This window comes from Babylonia areolata, chromosome 21 (assembly GCF_041734735.1).
Source record: "Babylonia areolata isolate BAREFJ2019XMU chromosome 21, ASM4173473v1, whole genome shotgun sequence".
In the NCBI taxonomy this organism is placed as follows: Eukaryota; Metazoa; Mollusca; class Gastropoda; order Neogastropoda; family Buccinidae; genus Babylonia; species Babylonia areolata.
Window position 1 is genome coordinate 19,322,919 of NC_134896.1, and position 21,263 is coordinate 19,344,181.

Genomic DNA, 21,263 nt, shown 5'->3' on the forward strand with positions numbered 1-21,263 from the left:
AATCAAAACAAAACAAAACTGCATGTAGAGTTTGAAACAAAGGTTCCTAGTTCTGCTATCTCTGTGAGTATAGACTCATGTCATGAGGGACTTGTGATAACATTTTTTCAAAGTAAACTTCAGACTTTAAAAAAAAAAAGAAAATTAATTCTGCAATTTAAATTCTATTAATGTGCATGATAAGACATGTACGTGCATGGTCACATGTGAGCCTGTACTTCAGATGCAAGATGCAAACGGACTTTTCTTCATGTATCTGACGTCATGGCAATGGAAGTAACATAATCCACAAGTCAGTAAGGGTAGTCTCCTGTAGTTGTCACTCACTTCTATGTCTGTGAGACTGTTTTTCTGTTCGGCTTCAGAATTAGTCTGTGGGTATACCCCATAGCAGTGTATGTTGTCACAGGGCTCCATGTTTGTCAGGAAATGCACTCTGGTTACAAACTATCCAGATGACATTCTTAGTAAACATGACCATTACCTTGTTCATTTGCAGGATCTGGACATGTCTCGTTCTTTTTTCAGCGCATATTCCCATTGTTCTTCATAATTGTGCTGTGGTTCTTTATGCTTAACAGGTCCATGGTTTGCCTTGGTCCTCAGTTTATTCTGATGTCTGAATATCAAGCAACGAGGTGTATCACTCAAGGTTGAGAGAAAGATGAGGAAAAATTTGTTATGCATCAGGTGAAAGACAGACTGTGGATGGTCTTGTTTGTTTTTTTTAGCTGGTGTGTTATCAACTGGATCAGCATTCCATTTCATTTTGCCTTTTTTTTGTTGTTGTTGTTGTACTCTGAGTTATGCAAGGCAGTCAGTCACCCAGTGTGGACTAGCTGATACTGACATGTGTTTTGTGTTTTGTTGATGACACAGGCCTGCAGAGCGGGGGTGGGCTGGGGTTTTCCCCCACCTCTCGCAAACCAATGGTGGGCAGCTCTGATGAAGACGAGTTCAACAGTCCCCTAGGGCTAGGGGAGCTGGCAGGCCTCACTGTCACCAATGAGGCAGACCCAAGTAACTATGATGTGAGTGGTCCTACAGCCACTGTATTTCTCATGTTTATTCTGTAGCCACAGTATGTGCATTGTATCTTTTCATTCTTTGCCCATGTACAGTCAGCTAGGTTCCAGGGCAAGTTGCATTGGAGACACTCAGAAAGGCAACTTGGGACTTGTCTCAATCACACTGAGCTCACAGTATTCATTGATTTTAAAAAAAAAATTTAAACTAAATGCATTTTGCATTCTTGACAGTGCTGAGAAACTAACAATTGATAAAGTGACATTTTTTTTAAACTAAGGTTGCTGCATTTTGAGAATTAAATTGATACGAAAGTCCTGTTTTAAGACATTGAAGAAGTTTTAACAGGCTTGTCATTGATTCTTTTTATTATTATTATTATTATTATTGCCAGTGATCAAATTGAGATGTCTAGGAACATGGTCTTTTTATATATGAAAGTGTTAAGCATTTCCAATTTTTAATCATTGACATGGATATTATTTTTGATTTGTATATATTATTTCTGGTTCTTTTAAGATACCCTTTTTTCTGAATTGCAGATTTCAGCACCAAAAGAAGTTTTTAGAAAAACATGGACTGCAAAATACACTCTTCGGAGGTGAGTACAACTTTGGTCAGAAGCTCGTTATGTGCTGTTAAAAATATTCCAGATACACGCATGCATGCAGGGCTTCCAATTGATCTCTGAATCTCTCTTACATGTGAGGGGATGAAAAATTATTAGGGAAAGGAAGTGTGGCTTGGGGAGTAATTCTGAAAACTATGTGTTGTAAAAATTAGTCTCATAATAATTGTTGCATTAGATGTGTGATCCATTCCATCTTACAGTTGAATTTGCAAATATTGTGGCATTTGATTTTTATGTTTTTGAAAAAGAAAGAAAATGTAAACCTGTAAGATTACCATGCAACCGTTTCCATCCTTTCAGAGCAGAAGTTGCATAGGCCATGCATTGTAGAGTTGATAGAATTTTACCAAGCAAAGTACCATAGGAATGATGGATTTGTTATCTTGAGCCTGAAATATGCTGTATAGGTAATATGTTTGTGTATCTTTCATTTTTCATTACAGTCCTTTCAGTGGGGTGGAGTTTGCAATATGATGCATAGGTATAGGTTTGTGTATCTTTTGTTACAGTCATTTCGATGGGGTGAGGGCGCTGGCGTTCCACCCTGTAGAACCTGTTCTTCTGACTGCCTCTGAAGACAACACACTCAAGCTCTGGAACCTGCAGAAAACTGTCCCTGCTAAAAAGTAAGTGTCCTGGTCTGGAAATAGAAAAAAAAAATTGTCCCTGCCTAAAAGATAGTGTACTGATCTGGAAATAGCAGAAAAAATTGTAAATGAGATGCAGAAACAAAATGAAGACATTCTACTGTTTGAAATAGATTAGAATGTCATTGCCAGTACTATCCTTGTTTCAGATTGCCCAGCAGTTAAGGCAGGCATGCATCACTGGTAGAACAAGCTAACTGCATTGCAGAAATCCTGATTACTATTTTATATTAGATATTTCACTTGAAAAAATTGGTCAGATGTGTCAGAGATACAGCATTTACTTATCTGCAGTGGTGCCAACTATTAAAATTTTGTTTCAACTGGTTGCAACTTGTTCTAATGTTACACCAATGTCAGAATATACTATTCTGACAAGTTTACTGTTGGAGCCAACTAAGGTCACCCACCTACGTTCTTTTGTAAGTCATAAAGTAGTTTCATGACAGACTTGATTTACTTTGCGTATGTTGGGATAGTGAGTCACACTGCTTTTCTCAGGTGATGAAACTGAGCCAGACTTAGTCAGGTATACATATTACCTGTGTATCTGACGTGCAGACCAGTCAGTTGATTAATGTGCCTGAACAGGAAAGGAAATTAATTTATTCTCTGTGAAGTTGGGTCTGATGTCTTGCTTCAGTGTGATGCTGATGCAACTCGGTGTTCCCAGCAAATTTCAAAATGTTGATAAAATAAATTCCAAATTCTTTCGAGAAAGTCTGAGGGGGTTGATATCTTACTTGATTAGATGGTAGTGTTTTCTTGCCATTTGGGTGTTGCCTATACAGCTGTGGTTGGTGATGTTTTCTGGCCATTTACTGTGGTATGGTGGTGTCTGCAGAGTGGTAGGTGATGTTTTCTCGCCATTGACTTAGACTGTTTGGGTGTTGTGTACAGAGCAGCCTCTCTGGATGTGGAGCCAGTGTACACATTCCGGGCCCACGTGGGTCCTGTGCTGAGCCTGGCGGTCAGCGCCACTGGGGAGCAGTGCTTCAGTGGTGGGATGGACTCCACCATCCGCTGTTGGAACATCCCCAGCTCCAATATCGACCCCTATGACTCCTTTGGTCAGTGACAGGGTTTGTCAGGGTCAGGGTAGGAAGGTGGTAATTGGAGGGGATGTTTCTGTTCATTTGAGGTATATTAAAGAAAGGGAGGAAAGCCTTTTTTAAATGCATTGGAATTGGCAGAAAATTCTTCAAGTTTTTAAGTCAATATGATATAATAGTGTTTATTTATATGATGCACAACTAGTAGTTTTGGTGTAATTTGTACACACTTTTGACTTGGAGTATGGTAGTAGGCTAAAATAGGTTTGAATGCGACTCTTGGGGAAAGAAAGAAAAAAATGTTTTAATAAGAGTTCTCGTCCACAACAAAAAGTGGAGAAAAGACCATGCAGAACTGGCCACCTGCACATTGAGATTAGCATCCTCCACATGTATGGTTGCTGGGATTCTGAAAATTCTGTATGTAGAGCACAGTGATGACACTGCTTCTGGTCATGTCACAAAAGTGAAAAGTTCACTAATATCATATGATATATATGATATGATATGGATACTTATATAATGCCTATCCTTGGTCAAAGACCAAGTTCCAAGCGCTTCACAAACACAGGGTCATTTGCATAACAGGCTGTCTACCTGGGTAGGTATGAAAATATGTGAAATCTGCAGTAGATAAATAATACAGTGGTTTATGTAGAAGTTAATGAATCTGTTTCAGACATGTTTGCTCAGTTCACCATTTTGAGGAGGAGTGCATCATTTTTTTTTTTTTTTAGAGAAAAATACTCTGAATACAAATACATAGTAAACGGGTCTGATGATGCCTAAAAGCGAGTGTTTTTGGTTGGTTTTTCAGAAGTATGCAAAATACTTAAACTGACAGAGATAGATTTATCTGTGACGGTTTCTATGGAATGTGTTGTTATTCATTACTGTTTGAATGTAGTATAGGTTTTCCAAGTCTTTTTTTTTTTTTTCAAAATGTGTTGTAGTTACTCATTCCTTGCTGCCTTGTAATAAGATCATTTCAATCATTTTTGAGAGAATATTTGTTTCTCAGGTCAGGAAAAAAAAAAAAAAGCAGCTGTTTACCCAGTACAACTCTCACTGTGTTGACAGATCGCAGCGTACTTGACGACACCCTGGTAGCACACACAGATGCAGTGTGGGGGCTGTCCATACACAGCTCAAAGATGCAGCTCTTATCCTGTTCCAGTGATGGAACTGTACGTCTGTGGAGTCCAGGCACCAAGTCCCCACTCCTGAACACTTACATTGCTGACTCAGGTATGTGGGTGTGGGGGTCCTGTGGTATGAACTCCCATATGTGGAGGTGGGGGTGCCCTGGTATGCAAGATGGGCTGAACGCAGACTGTAGGGGAGAGAACAACCAACAGTATATAACTCCAATTTTAGTCCGATAGGATGAGCATCAAAAGTATCTTTGAAGCAGTGAACACAATATAGGGCTGGAACAGGATCATGTCTATTAATGTTATTATCCAGATTGGCACAGAGTGAACTTTTAAAACATGTCAGATCATTTATTGTCGGAATCAGGAACTCACCTTTATTCAGTTGTTCAGCATCAAACAGTTGAACATGGCTTTAACTAAATTTCCTTTGAGTGGTCTGCCCTGCTCAGTCGAGAGGTCTTATTTCATTAACCGTTTAAATTCAGATCAGCCCAGAGATGATGGTGGTCTGTTAGAGAGCCTTCACAGGCTCATGTAATGTAGTGGGTGTCAAATTCCCCTTGCATCTCTAAGGTCCTGTGGATCTTATGGTAAACTTTGTCACATACAGCTAAAAAGCTTAAGACTACCAGGGAACTTTATAAGCCACTGAACAAATGTCAGTGATTTTTTGGCTCAAACATTGATTTCTCAAACACATTGTTCAAGCATTTCATGGTGCACATATGCCTGAAACAGTCACTGATGTATGCATTGAGAAGCAAGTGGTAGACATGTGCCATGCACCATCCAAATTATCTTGATATTTAACATTTTATTTACTTCTTTTTTGAATAATTTCTCGGCCCTGCCAGTCAGCAGGACACCCGAGTCGATCTCCTCTATCACTTTTCCCATGCCAACAATGGAATGTGCCATAATCCCTTTGGGGAAACAACACCCCTACACTGGCTTTGGATCCGCACGCTAGACTGGGCCCTATGTGCAGTGCGTCCGTGGCGGCGGCCATGACATCGGCTCATGCGCCCCCCACGTGGCATACCTCTTCCGTCTCGGATCCTATGGTGACTGAGGCGCTTAGGGATGCCCTCCCCAGGGGTAGGGAGGAAGGTGGACCACTAGGGGACACGTTCGCCCATGTGCGTGCACCCTCCCCTTGTCCCGATTTTCTGTTCCAAGGGAGACAACTCCTGCTTCGGCACCCTTGCCGGTGACCGCCGCAGTTACTTCCCTTTACCGGCACAGCCCCTCGCCAACAGTGCAGGTGCATGCACAGTCCCTTCAAGTTTTGCGGTGATGACCCCATCTGCCACACCGCCGGTTGCTGCTGTTTCCCATCCACTAATGGCATCTCAGCAAGCTGTTCAACCAAACAACCAGCAACCCATTGTTAACTTGCTGCAGCAATTATACACTGGTGCCACACCTAGCGCCTGCTCCGCCCCTTGCCCACAGAGCAGATGCGTGCACGGCCCATTGAACTTCTGCAGTGCCGGTTTTTTCTGCCCCACTGCATATCTCCACTGTTACCCAGACTAATATCGGCAATTCCACGTCGGAGTGCCTTTTGGTAACTCGATCCTGCCACTCGGCAGTGCTCAGGTCGATCTTGTCTATCCCTTTATCCGTCAACACAGAACAGTTGAACGTTGGTCCTCTCGCAGGAACTATTCGCAAGATTGGACCACCGTTCACCTACAGGGGGATGCACATCCCACGGCAAGCCGACGGACTTGCCATCCCCTCGTCCACGACGCCCATAACACTGGCTTACAGCGCCATCATGCCACATGTCCCGACCGTCTCGCGTCCGATGGCAACTGATTCGGGTAGGGATGCCCATGGCACTAAGGGACATTATAATTATTCCCCTTGCGGCCGTATTCACCTGTATCGGTTACGGTGGCATCGAACCACGGACTCTCACACGCAGCATGACACTCCTCCCTCTACAGCGAGGAAACGTCACACCAGGGGATATGTGCTCTAAAGACACAATCTTTTTCACCGGATATCAGTGCCAAGGGAGGCAACTCCGCATTTGTAACCGACACAGCACGTCACTCCTGCCCCTACGAACGATGTTTCTTCAATTTTTCATTGGATCCTGATGCCCATTCATGGACTTTACACAACTTTGCACAGCAACTGCACCTTTCTTGCTGTTTCTCAGGCTATTGGCGACTGAACTTTTGGGTTCTTCATCCCCCCACACAGGCACACAGCCCTCTGCAGGCAACCAGTCCTATTACCATTCTCTTCTTGTTATACACAATAACAGGAAATAAATCACAATATTTCCCCTTCTATTCTTTTTGATTTATTATCACAATCAACAACCATGAAATATATATATATATAGAGAGAGAGAGATAGATAGATATATAGATATATATATACATATACATATACGTATTTATATACACACACATATATATATATATATATATATATATATATATATATCTATGAGATATCTCGCTACATTTATACACATTTCTGCTTTCACTTATAGATGTATACTTATCCCTCAGTATACACATGTGTGTGCGCTTATGGGATAGGTTCATACGACTTTCATATTAACATGTACAATTATATTTCTCTGTTCATTGACATCTATTCATTGAGATTCCCTACATAGCAATATAGGCACACTTGCATTTGCGTCCTTCTGTTCACAATGCCCAGAACTCTCTGTGTCTACGTACTGGCACTTTATTCATATGTGTGTGTACATCTCATATATAGGTGCATATACAGACTCCTTTCCATTACTGATTATGCACACTTAACCATTTACTTGGGTATATCTGTGCACGCTACACATATGCTTATACACCCGCTTATTTCTTGTGTCTCGATCTCTTGTCATTGGCATATTTCTGACATCATCACTTGAGTTGATGGAAGTTTATAATCCCTTTGCACATATATGTATTCATTTTTATAAATTCATCCCTACCTTGCTTTTGGAGGACAACTGCACTCACAGACAAAACTGCCTCATTCACGCCTGAATGTATGCTTCACATTTTAGTAGGGGCTGGTCCTTAGGGGCCCACACACACACCCTTCCCACCCACAGGGCTAAGAATGCCCTCTCTTGGTGCAAGGAAGGACAAGGCAACCCAACTCATTTGCCTGCAACAATCACCCATAAGGCTGGAGATGCACAAGGAGGGATGAGGCAGTCCAACTTACAGGTGCCACTCCAGACACACATGCCCTTCATTCCTTCCAAGTTTGTAAGGCATCCCTTCTTCCCCCCCTTGCCTACAACAACCCTTGGTTTGCACCACTGTGGTTGTGACAACAGCTCCACACGGGCCCTACATCCTAGCCAGCCCTCCCATGAAGGGGTGTCTATCTTTGCCTTCCAAGTTTTAGCAGACCCAAAAACTGCCCACTGGGCAGGAGACAATCACCCTAAGCTCATCTCTTCCACTCCTCTCTAGTAGCAGAAGGCCTGGGTCATAATTGTTTTCCTCTACATTTGGGAGAAAGGCATATTGACAAGGACGGATGCGTTTCACAAAGCACAACGAACCGTCCATTAGCCACAGGGGTGTACCTTTCTGCCCACTCATACCAGCACGGCAGATGCCGCATTCAAGCACATCATTTCGCCCCATCACCTTGCTTGAACAGAGATCCAGCATCGACATCTCAAACAATTGGCGTTTGAAAGCACTTTCTGCACTTGGTCTTCCCTGCCCGATCCTTTCAGCCTCAACACACAACCACTGCTATGGTTACAGATGGGCATTCCTTCTCAAGCACTGTCTTTCCAATGAGACACTTCCAGGGGTTTCTAGCCTAGGCAGGCTATCCCATCATGGAGCCCCAATCTTCAGTCAAGGGCCTGTCAGAGGATGACTTTGTTGTCACTTCGGAAGCAAGCACCATGTCTTTCAGACACATGGTGGCACCACAAGACCCCGTCAACTCCTTCCGGCTTCCTTACATTTCAACATAACCTGCATGGTGGACACCTTCATCCCTCAAGCACATAGCAGCTGTTTCCTGATTTACCCATGCTGATAGGTGTCCTCCTAGGAGCAATATATGATAATCAGTTGTGTACAACAGTCACCATCAGAACAGCAGAGGAGGCAACTGCTGTCCCGACTATTCGGGCTGGAATTCAATTATACAATTTATAGTAGAGAGTGTTTTTCCCAAGTTGCATCCCCAGTCCCTCGATCAAGAGGATCTTAGGACTCATCATTGGGACGAATCCCAAAGGTTAGTTAGGCCCAAGGCTACAGCACTAAGGCCCAGTGCAATTTGACTTCTAGTCTGAGAGACATAGTCATTCATGAAAGACTAAGCTGCAAATGATTTCCCTTTGCAATTAAGAAACCACTGATAATACAGCTCTCACTTTGCAGTTGGCCATACTGAAAACGTATGTCAGATCAGTGCTTTGATGTAAATGGCCAGTACAACACATCTTGAGCCACTTACCTCCCTGCCCCGCTCCATCCCAGACTCAGTGCGCACCACACACAGCCAGAGGCCTGTCATGGATCCGGTCCCCTTTCTCACTAAAGAACCTTCAGCAAAAATTTTCCCCATGGAAACCCTCTTCCATTAGGAATTCCACCACAGAATGAGACTCAGTGACTTGCGGGCACATGAAGTGCACTCCCACAGCCTGATCCAACCCAGCCATTGACTGCCGACAACTTTCTGCAGGTTGCTCCAACATGCCACACTCAGGTAGAGAAGCCACCAAGCCTTCCGTATGCCCCGTCATGATGGTACCTACCTGGGCAATTACACAACCCTGTCCCAGAGACACCAGGGACATCAAGTCTTTTGTTGCCAAATGTCTGCCATTCTATGCATAGGCAACATACCAGTGCTGTCATTTTTTGGCAACGACAAAAAAGTGGTGGGGGGAGCGCCCATCGCCTGTCAGCTCGCATGGAGGAGCTCTACAGATCTGGCTGTCACGCCTAAAGCAAACCCAACATGGTGGCCTACCTCTGTCTCGTGCCACAGTTTCCTTCAAACACATATATCACTTCCACTATTGGCCCACATCCAATGTGGAATCATCAGATCAAACCACATGTGCACCTCCTTGCATTGACGTACATGTTTCCTTCCCTTCCTTTGATTCGAAGGGCTCTCACTAAAGTGTGGATTCAACACACCGACCCAATTTTCTTTGCGCTACATTTATCAGCACAACTGTGGTCCACAGACCTCTCCCACAATACAGCTGCGGACCTCTGTCTTCTTTACCCGCACCAAGATTCTTAGGTGACACAGTACACTTTACTTCCGTCGAATTCTACTTGAGGGACATCTATCGCTTTAGGGATGATGGCTCATCGACTTCTACCAGAGAGACGTCGCACGCCTGCGGGATGATGGCTCAAGAGGCATCGCTTCTGTGGTAGTTGCACAACAGGCCATCACAGCACGCAGACAGAACAGGCGAGCCCTCCACCTTGTCGCATTATTCTGCACAAGTTGGGTCACATTTAAGTATATGTAATTAAAAGGAAATTTTCTATCTAAAATTGCGTTTAAATAACATACTTACCATGACCCAAATTTAAGACCCTCCCATCCTCCCCACTTCCTGTTCTCCCTGCTCACTGTGCTGGTGATGGCATATTGCCGTCAAAAGAGGGCGCTAGCCAGCGGGACAAAGGGGAGGTTACCTACTTCCGGGAGGTTATCGGCTGTAGTTTCAGTTTTCTCCGCTTAGGCGGATAGTAGTTTGCACAGGACAGGAATGTCAGATCCCTGCCAGAGTCTGCACTAGTTGGGTCACGGTAAATATGTTATTTAAACGTAATTTTAGATAGAAAATTTCCTTTTATGAAGTGGTCCTGACCCTTTCATGAAGTCTGTATGATATCAAACTTTTTGTGAAGTTTGTATGCAATAAATGATGATCACAGGAGGAAAAAAGGAGTAGGGGAATTGAAAGGGGTAGAGTGAAATGATGAAAGATAAGGTGAAGGAATGTTGATGTGCTGTGTGTGCAGAGACTGGGGTGCCTACGTCTGTGGACTTTGTGCGTTGTGATCCCACCCAGCTGGTGGCCAGTTACACCTCCTCCAATGCCTACATCTTCGACCTGGAGACTGCCAAACAGGTCCTCATGCTGGACTCTCGTTCACACTGTGGTAAGGAGGGAATCCTTTCCTTTTTCTTTGCTGCCTCTGTGTGTGTGTGTGTGTGTGTGTGTGTTTGCCATTTGGTTGCTTTTTTCTTTTCTTGTAATCTGAAGAGCAGTCAGTATGGTGTGGCCAGAGCTCCACAATAAAGATTGTGTGTATGTGTGTGAATTGACAGCATAGAGTGGCGGTATGTGTGTGTGTTCAGGTGTGTGAGTGTGTGTTTTTGTATGTGTATTCATGTGTTTGTGTGGGAAGAGATTTATATGGATTCAAATGGAATGACATCATGTGTCAGGGAGTTGTTTTCTGGGGAAGTTGGGGATAGGGGTGTAGCCGTCTGTCTTGTGCATGGTGAGGGTGGAGGTGGGTAGGAGGAGACTGTGGGAATCTGGTGTGAATCTGACAGGAGAAGCAACAACACATGGAGTAGAAGAGCTACTGTGATTTCCCACTGTTGACCAGAGTCTTGTAGGTTGTATATACTGATGGATGTATAATATGATGAACTGTGTGTGTGCAGACACTAGTGGCAGCAATCAGATCAACTGCATCATCAACCACCCCACCATGCCCGTCACCATCACTGCCCACGAAGACAGGCACATCCGATTCTTCGACAACAACACAGGTTGGTCTGCATCTTCAAAATCCACTCTATTTGATGTCCTTTGGTTGTACAAAAAAGTTGTTGTTTTTTATATCCAACGTATAAACCAGTTTTCAGGGATTAGTTTTCAGTGGTCTTACACAGGAGAGAGAATGTATATGATAAGTTCTCTTTTTTATGGTAACTATGTGCTGAATCATTGATATTGATTTCATGGAATTCGAATAAAATAAAATAAAAAGATAAGTACTTTATGAAAATTTGTTTTTCAGAGTTTGAAGTGAAATGATGATGAATTAGTTTGATAATTTGCTTCTGAATTCTTTGCAGGTAAAATGATCCATGCAATGGTGGCACACTTGGACTCAGTAACCAGTTTGGCAGTGGACCCCAATGGCTTGTACCTTTTATCTGGAAGTGAGTTGTGTTTGCTGTTCATGCTGTGGTTATTTAAAAAGAAAAAATTATGTATTTCTTTAATGTATATAGTTCAGTCCAGACTGACATCCTGGAGCAGGAAGCATTTTACACACATAAAAAAGTGGCTATATAGGGTTTTATCATTGGGAAATATGTCCAGCAAAGACATGCTTTGATCGGTTTCTGCATTTCACTCAGAACTGTTTTGAAAAGAAACAATACAACAGTACAGACAGGCATTATTATTACTACATTTTTTTTATATTACAATTATTATTTATTTATTTATTTATGTTTATAGTTGACTTCATCAAGTTTTTGCGCCTTATACATATTATTAGTAGTGGTAGTAGTAATTTTTTTTTTTAATGTATTTATTATTTATTCCCCCCCCCCCCCTTTCTTTTCTTTTTCTTTTTTTTTCACAAGGCCTGACTAAGCGCGTTGGGTTACGCTGCTGGTCAGGCATCGGCTTGGCAGATGTGGTGTAGCGTATATGGATTTGTCCAAACGCAGTGACGCCTCCTTGAGCTACTGAGACTGAAACAGACAGGCACCCAAAGCCTTGTTAAAAAATTAGGTGTACATAAATTCACTGTGTTGTTATTATCAATCTTGTTACTGTTATTAATAGTAATAGTAGTTTAATTTGAACAAATACAAACAAGGAAAAAATGTGTAGGCGAGAGAAATATTTTTTCACATGTTCAACTTTCAGTCAGCTTCACGTTTAAAAGATTGATTTTGTCCCCTTTCAGTCTGTTGATTTGTTGAGGTTGTTGGCTGAATCAAACATCAGTGTTTTGCTTTGTTTCAGGTCATGACTGCTCAATAAGGTTATGGAACTTAGATAGCAAAACCTGTGTGCAAGAAATCACCTCTCATCGGAAAAAGTTTGACGAGTCCATTCATGATGTTGCCTTCCACCCTCAAAAACCATACATAGCCAGTGCAGGTGCTGATGCCTTGGCCAAAGTCTTTGTATGACACCAGAGACATCTAGTGTAGTCTTCTCCACTGGGGACTGTTTCCAGCTAGCCAGCCAGAGGCTGTGCCCAAACCAGGCCACTTTCTCATGTCTACCCCTTAGCTTAGATGAAGAGTGGTGTTCCCTGTTGCTGTTGGCCGACACTCGCTCACAAGTGCTCACAGGGAAAGCAGATGTTGTTACCAGTTTGTCGGCACCTTCCCCTCTCTGCCCTCATGGAGCTGTCATCTGTTGACAGATAACGCGGGTTGTTGTGACTTCTACCAAATCTGTGCTTTCCCCCCCCCCCCCCCCCCCCCCCCCCCCCCTTCCGCTCTAGTTCTCTCCTTAGGGTCCACTGTAAGTTGAAAGATGTTTGATGAGCTGAAAGTGGCTGCCATGTCTGAACATACCTCGCATCTGCTGACAGCAGTTTGGAGAGGAATGCCGACATCTGTGAACTGGGCAATTATGTACATGGACAAGTGGATTGATCTGTTTCTTTTCTCAACCCTTGTCCTTGACCTGTTTTGTATCCAAATCTTTGAGAAGCAGTGAAGAGAAAATACACAGAAATAATCATGCTGTACTGCATTTTGAGGCCTGTTGTGAACAAATGTTGTGATGTACTGAGCTCTCTTAAAAAAAAAAATTTAAAAAAAAAAAAAAAAAAAGAGTAAAAAGAATTTGGTGTTCCTTTAACAAAGGACTGGAACTTGCAGTCTTGCCTGTTTTTACTTGGTACTGGCAATTTTAAGTTGGCATGATTATAAAGAAATGAACTTACAGTGAAGGTGATTTAATGTGTGACAGCTATTACAGATAGGGGATCAAAATGTGAAGACCATGATAACAAACAAGTTAACTGCACCATAGGTGCACATAACTTATTAAGTATCACAGATAAGATTTTATGTTTGCACTTGAAGTTTATGAAAATGATTCTGGAGTCCACTTGAAATTGATGGAAGTGATTGGAGGAAATAAAAAGTCAAGACAAATTAGATGACATCAGGTGTGTTTTTTCCCCTAGCAGATCCAATCCTGTGAGAGTGCACTCAGATTACAAGACAGTAACCAAGTGCTTTATTCAGTTTGTAGACATTGAATAAAAAGTGTGATTTTTCTGACATTTGGAAACGTATCTTCTTCCCCTCTGTTTTGGTCATGATAAAATTATTTTAATTGCGATGAACTGGTACTGACGACATAAATTTGATTGAAATTATTGTGAAAAAACAACAGGACACTTATATTTCTTTATTGATGTAATCAAGGCAGTGTTTAGATTATTAATTCAGAGTTTAAGTTATCACTTTCATGGCCAGTGAAAGACCGTGTTGCTCCCCAAATTATTCACATTTGTTCTTCTGTTCCTTCCCCCTTTCCAGGACCCCTTTTCCCCTTTGACAATGTGTGTGTGTTGTGCATGTATTGAAAAAATATCTTGTTTTCGCTAAATTGTTTTGGCAGATGGCTTGTTCCCCCCCAAAAAAAACTGCACAAAAGAAAGAACTTACTACGTGGTCCAAACAGCTTAATGATTCCGTTTTGAGTTCAGAGAATGGTGTTTTGATGAAAGTTTACTTTTTCTTTTCTCTGGAACTCCTTATTAAGTGGGTGGAGATTTTCTCTATTCTGTCTTGGACAGTTTGAATCAAGGTTGTAATCAGTGACTGTGTAGGGGGAAACCGCTTCAAACGGGTGGTCCTGTGAGTGTGGCAAGTGGGGACTTGTTGAAAAGTGGACCTGCTGATCAGCAGAGGCTTGTGCATGGTGAATTACATCATGTCCATCTGTGAACATTAGCTGCATGTCAGCCAGTCAGGTGTTGCTCATTTCTTCAAACACGCATACAAATACAAGTATGCGCATGTGCACAAACTCATGCACACACACACACTCAGTCACTCATGTACACACACAATCACACACACACACACCTTTGCAGATTCACACAGACACATGTATACACATAGAGGAATCATCCAGCAACATAACTGCTTTTTGAGAAACATTCATTTATTTGTAGGATGCTCGCTTGAACTGTTGCTTCATGTATTTTGTTTCTAGAAAAAATTATAAGCAAGAAAGAGTGATTGTGTGTCAGTCATATAGCATATTATATATTGGTCATTAAATTGGTATTTCTTTGGTTTGGGGATCTTTTAAAGGGCAGCAAAGCTGATGTGCTCTGTGGAATCTGTCAGATGTTTATCCTCCTTTTTCTTGGTCTTCCTCAGTTCGCATGGCCCTCCTTCTGTACTACACACCTCCAGTAACCAGATCTGAAACAACTGGAGAAAAGCACAAAGATAAACTGCAAAACGTTTTGAAGTAATCATGAGCACGGGATGATTTGAATGTTGTAACACCTGCCGCTTCTTTCTAGGCTGCTGAGCTTTTGTAAATTTGTAGGGGGTGGGGTATACTTTTCAGTGCAAGTGGGGCCTGGTTTCAAGCTCACTAAGCTGGCCACAAACAGTTCATCGTCATTACTGGTGAAGGAATCCTGCATTTTAAAGATGTCTGTGTGATTGTGTATGTATGTTAGCATAATTATGTGATCTGACCTAGGCAATTTTAAACTTTTTTTGTGTGTGGGTCTCTCCACCCACGTTCACGAATACAGTTATGTTTTTTTGGGGTGGGTGGGTGTGGAGTTGTTAGTATTAGGTGTGTGGGTGAGAGAAAAATGTAAAGACTGACAGGAATGAATGATAGTGGTTTATAGTGCAGTGAAAAAGGAAGGAGTGGGGTTTGCTGTCCCTGATGCTAACTTTGGATGATCTGATGGCACTTGAGGACTGATTGTGATGGGTTTGTGTGTGTGTATGTCAGTATTTGGTCCTGTACATAATTCATGTCAAGAGGATCTGTAATAAGTGATTCTCTTGTCTAGGTTGTAATTACTGTACCATAGCCAGTCCGCTGTGAATAATGTCTATGTAAATGCCCTGTAAACTTATTTTCAATATTGCAGGTAGCTAGTGTTTGATTCACTTATTAAGTATGATGTATGTTTTGTGTAGATTGTGTTCAGTGTATATGTGGTGATCACACACACTAGTTGTACGAACAAATGACTTGGGCCTGGAATGTAAATGTTAACAGTACAGACTGTACATACCATGGGGTGGATGGCATGCTGTCCTCTTCCTTTTCTTTGGCCAACATTGTTGGGAGGTCCATAATTTGGATTTCAAAGATGGTATGTGTGCTCCTTGAGTCTGTTCTGTTTCACAAATCCTTCCAGGATGTGCTCGATAATCATCTGTTTGTGTATGTTGAAGCTTCATGCTCGTGTGTCTGTTGAGTGAAAAGATTGGTGTTTAATCTTGAGGACACTCCACGCAGAAATGAAAGAGACCTCCCCTGAAAAAAGCTTGTCGTCTGGTTCTGATGTGTGCAGTTTTTGTTTTTTTTTGTGTGTGTGTGCGTGTGTTGTTTTTAGAGTGTTTATAGTGTGGCAAGTTGATAAGCTTCTCACAAATGAACATTTTCACCTCATTCTCCCACCCTCACTCCCCCACTGGCTTTGAAGGTCATGTGGGCACAATAGGTGTACTGTCAAAGATTCAGGTTGTCAGTGACTGGAACTGAAACGCTATGCCAGGGGTGTATGTATGGGTGTGATGGGTTGTATCTGAACATGACTTCAGTGTATGTTCAAGCCTGTTTGGGTTGATTGATAGCATTTGTGAGTGTATCATTAAGGGTCAAGTGCCCTTTGTGAATGTACGTTTTTGATTGTTGTGATGAAGTTTTCTCATTTGCAAGAATGCATTTCTGTTTGTGACTGCCTAGACCCTCGTGTTTTTTTATTGTCTTTTTTTATACTCTGAACTTTTTTTTTTTTGCATTTGTTTTTCCTGTTCTGATATTCATTTGTTGTTTGTGCGAAAAGCTTTAGTTCAATAGTTTTTATTTATTTCTTTAAAGAATATTTTTAAGCACATCTTTGAAAGATATATTTTGCATTGGTCTGTTATGGTCTTGCTCCCCAGACTAAAGTTTGTTTCCTGCAGATGGTGTAACATAGTTCTGTATCACGCTGCTTTCAAAGGAAAATTTTTTAATAACATGGAAAACATTTTTTCCCAGTTGCTGGTTACCCAATCGTACCAGTGTTTGTGAATTATTGGACAGGATAGTTTGACAGGGAGAAAATGTATGTTCCCTCGCTGTTATTGTTTTCCTCTCAGTGAGATCATCATTCTTTGTTTAGCAACAGATAATTTGATACCAAGGATATGGTTGAGATAATGTGGCATGGGCTTTGGAGTGTCATTTGTTGTTCATAATTTCATGGGCTAGGAGAAAATTACAAAAGTACTGGAATGTCAAATGGGCAGGGATTATGCAATAGTGGAGTAGTTTTTATTGGACAGGGTAATTCGATTGGTATGATAAGTAAAACATCTGTATTGTTAGTGGGTTGTGATGATGAGGTATGTGAAGATGAATTTAACAACAGAGGATCTTGGAGAGAGGTTCACATATCTTTCATTCATTGTTGGCTGAACTCTCCATTATAATTAACTAATGTTGGAAGGTTATCACTGCCTTTTTTTAAATTTATTTTATTTTAATCCTTAGATCATGTGGCATATCCTGATCTTTTGTTTAGAATATATAGAATATTTTCTTTGGGTACATGATTGAAGTTTCAGGGTGTATTTGTGAGTGGAGTAAGGTAATATGCGGAATTGTAACAGTAATTGGCTTTTCCATTTGTTTCATCTGTTTGAGAGGACAAATGATAAATATGATACAGGAGGAACTGGGTGAATTCAAGTACATTTAGTACTTGTATCATAATACCTCAGGAATTCAACATGGATGAAATAATCGGTTGATACACATCCCAGCTGTTCAGAATAATATGTTTCCATCTTGTATACCTTTATGCACCAGAACTGAAAAAAGTTCCATGCTATGGCTGGGTTCCAGCTGTTGATTGAATTGACTGGTATGATCAAGACTAGAAATACAGTTTGGAATTGGAAATGATTCAGACAACAAACTATACAACTGTTTCCATTTTAATTCCCAACATTTACTTAGTTGATAGAAGTAAAGAGGGCAGTTAGACCCAAGAAAATTAGTGAAGATGCCACCTTTAGATTATAGGGTTAGTGGAAGAAAACTTGGCAAAGGAACATGCCTTAGCTGTGGAGGACCTTCACACTCTGTGTCTATCAGGCCCTTGGCTGTGTAAATCAGCACAATAGTTTCTGGTTTCTTTTTTGTATGTTGAATAAGAGGAGATAAAAATGAGAGCAGATAAAGAACCCCCTTTTCCCCTTTTGAAAATGAATGATGGAGGTGGAGGAAGACGAAAAGGGCCAGTAAACACATTTCAAAACAAATTTTTATTTTTCTCTCATTATGTCAATCCCATCTCTCTCCTAAATACTTTTAAGGTATGGGGAGGGGCTTGAAGTTATGCGATTTGTTTTCTTCCTCTCCTTTCTTTCTTCGCTTGTTTGTTTACTGTATTCTGTTAAGGAACTCACTCATCTACTTAAGTATTCTTTTTTTGTTTTCCATTTCTTTTCTTTCTTTTTATACTTTCTTTTTTACTTTTTATTATTCTGTTGTATCCTTACGTCATACTTTGTATTTTTCTATGGTATCTTGGCTATTCCTGAGATGAAGGTACAAAGGAAGACATTGACTTGCCCCTATTCAGGGAAAGCATGGTTATGATTCAGTTCCCTGGAACTTGAGTGTTGAAAAGATAAAACATGCTTGCATGCTACCTCCATCCCTGTCCCTTCCTGACTGAATACAGTTTGAAAGCATCAACATGGTTCTTTTCTTTTGCTTGCTTTATGTATTACTTTGTGTGTACTCTGTTCTTATTTACTTTTAACTTCTTTTAATATATGTTCATTTCATCTGTGTAACCACATTTATTTCCTGTCACAAGGAGAAAGAAGTTATGCAGGATCTTGCCTGAAAGCTTAAGTAAAATATTGTCTGTTCAGCATTATTTATGTTCCTTCATTTACTCTGTACCTTTGTATTCATAGTGTGTATTGTAACAAATTATTGATTCTTTTCCTATACTTTTGCTTCAAACATTTTGTATTTTACTATATATTTCTACATTATATACTTGAATATGAGACATGCTTTAAATTTTGAAAGGAATTGATTGTACTTTCAGACTTACGTTTAATTGGTGCAGGGGAAGCTTAATAGCTTGTCAACCAATTTATTCTAAGCTTGATTTTTTTTCTCCTCTTCTTTGCTTTTCTTTTAATTGGTAAACAAATTGCACAAAATTTATTCCACGCATGACGACTTTTGCAAAAGGGTAATTCATTTCAAAGCAGTTTACAACTGACTTTCATTATGCAAATGACAACAATTAATTATTTGTGATGCTTTTTAGTTCTTTCTTTTTCTTTCTTTCTTTCATGTTCATTGTTTATTCTGTTAATTTAGCTGCACAGTGTATCTTTTGTATGACTGCTCATCCTGTGAAATTGAGATGATGCAGTTGAGTATGGTCAAAAGAAAAAAAGTTGGTTGGAGGAATGACTGCGATGCTTTTAACCTGTGGTTTGCTCCCTTCCCCCTTATGCCAGAATGAATGGAAAATCTTGGAAGAACCACAAAGTTTGCAGCTTGAGCATGAAGAGAATGTGATAATGTGATGCACTTTGGTGAGCTTGAGTTGTACCTGGAGACATGAAGCGCACCTTCCTGGTGTGAATGATGATTGTGTCGTGTTCTATTTATTGCACAAATGTTGTAGTCCCTTCTATGCTGTCAACAACAAAGAAAAGAAAGAAAAAAAAATTAAGCATCAACTGGACAGTCTGTGCTGTGTTTTCTTAGTGGTTTGTGTCCATTTGAATTAACTGCAAGCAAATCTCTTCCCACGAGTACCCCTTTTCATTAAACAAGGACATTTTATTTTATTGATAATGACAAGAATATCAGGTACAATTAAATAAACAATGATGTACAAATTTGATTGTTTGGTTCCAGTGAAAATGATGTCTTACAAGAGGATTGTGCACTGATGAATGTCTGAACAACAGATTCCACTTACCTTTCATGCACATGCACACACACACACACACACACACACATATATTCCTACTTCTGAAGTGGTGTAGTGTGACTGTCTTGAGACATTCCATTGAAATCCTCTTCCATCTCAGTTCCATCAAGAAAATATGATTCGACCTGGCAGGCTGAAGGTTAGAAATTCTTAGACTGCTTCTTGTTCTTGTTGCTTATTGTCCAGCTGACCACACAGGGCCATATCAGGACTGTCAAACCATGCAAATGCTTCACTTTTCATGTGCCACTCAATGACTCATTTTGCAATTCCTTCAGGTGAAAAGCAAAATGAAGGTAGTCAAGAGATGGAACTCAAAGACATCCAGTTTGCACAACACTCCATTTCAGAGTGAATTTAAAATCAATCTCAAGCTCCCAATTCCAAGCGATTTTACAATCTAACAAGTACTAAATTTAGAAGCTGTCATAAGCTTCCCAATTCAGAGTTGATTTAATCAATTCTGACACATTTATTTTACCAAGCATACCTTAGACATGTGTGAGGACAGATGTTTCGTGAGTGTATATGTGGGTAGTACTTGAGTTGTGTGAATGGTGAGTGTACAGCATGTTTAGTTGCAATACGCTGGATGATTCATCTTAATTTATACTTTTCAAGTGCAAGGGCTTTTTAGGCCTTGAAGACCAAAGCCTTTAAACCCAAGTTGACTTTTGACATGGACAATACATGGTACTGCTGCACAGTCTGCATGAACCTAAACAGCACTGGTCAAGAACTTTTGATTTCATTTCCAGGTGCAAGCTTCAATTTCACATTTTTTTCTTTTGTTTTAAATTTAACTGAAAATTAATTCAGCAGAAAGCTCCCCAGTCTTCATTAACATGAGAGTTAGTGTAGCATATGGACTTCCTTTTTTCTCCCCTGAAATTTGATCAGTTTGTAACAAGATGTGCTAAAGCATGTAAACTGATCCACATGTTACACCAATGCACTGGTCCAGCCTTGAGAATGTACCCTTGACTGATCATGAAGATGATAATATTAAATTATACTGAATACAATGGGAGGGGTCAAGGGTGTTTATACTAATACAGCTATCCTCCACTTAGTATTTTTACTATGTAATTGTGCTGGGACAGATGATACCAGCTAAGGTAGGTTTAGAAATTACAGCAACACTCAACATGCACCCTAAAAATAACTTTTCCTTTTAGTCCATGGCACAAACTAGATAGGATCCTTGACTGACTTCACAATGCAATCTGTTGAAGAAATTACTTATACAATCTATAACAGTTGCCTACTACTGATACAAGCCGTAACATTACAATTGCCTACACAGTGCATTCAAAGTGTTGATGAATGATACTTCATATCACTCAACTATTTGTAACAAATACTAACATCACATTAAATCTACAGTGGAAAGTAAAAGGCATACTCCAAATGTACCCCCCAACATTTCCAAACATGTATGCAAGCCAAAACCTAGCATTTCTTCTGTTCATTAACAACAAAAAAACTGGTGTTTCTTGACAAAAAACTTCTGCTCTTAAGCCAGCACT

The 21,263-nt window shown here is 40.7% G+C and overlaps 1 protein-coding gene across 10 annotated transcripts in view; it reads left to right on the top strand.

Moving 5' to 3' along the window:
- LOC143296529 (striatin-3-like) overlaps positions 1 to 19,639 on the top strand; it is a 35,561-nt gene extending 15,922 nt beyond the window's left edge. For 4 of the 10 annotated variants that reach the window (XM_076608535.1, XM_076608539.1, XM_076608542.1 and 1 more), the window contains 9 exons: positions 880 to 1,031; positions 1,569 to 1,627; positions 2,167 to 2,283; positions 3,205 to 3,374; positions 4,437 to 4,604; positions 10,525 to 10,665; positions 11,180 to 11,287; positions 11,597 to 11,683; positions 12,504 to 19,639. In XM_076608535.1, the coding sequence (XP_076464650.1) occupies positions 880 to 1,031; positions 1,569 to 1,627; positions 2,167 to 2,283; positions 3,205 to 3,374; positions 4,437 to 4,604; positions 10,525 to 10,665; positions 11,180 to 11,287; positions 11,597 to 11,683; positions 12,504 to 12,673 (1,172 nt within the window). In that variant the 3' untranslated portion in view covers positions 12,674 to 19,639. Of the gene's footprint in view, positions 1 to 865; positions 1,032 to 1,568; positions 1,628 to 2,166; positions 2,284 to 3,204; positions 3,375 to 4,436; positions 4,605 to 10,524; positions 10,666 to 11,179; positions 11,288 to 11,596; positions 11,684 to 12,503 lie in introns of all 10 variants that reach the window. The other 6 variants (XM_076608534.1, XM_076608536.1, XM_076608537.1 and 3 more) reach the window with 3 other exon arrangements.
- The last annotated feature ends 1,624 nt before the right edge of the window (positions 19,640 to 21,263 follow it).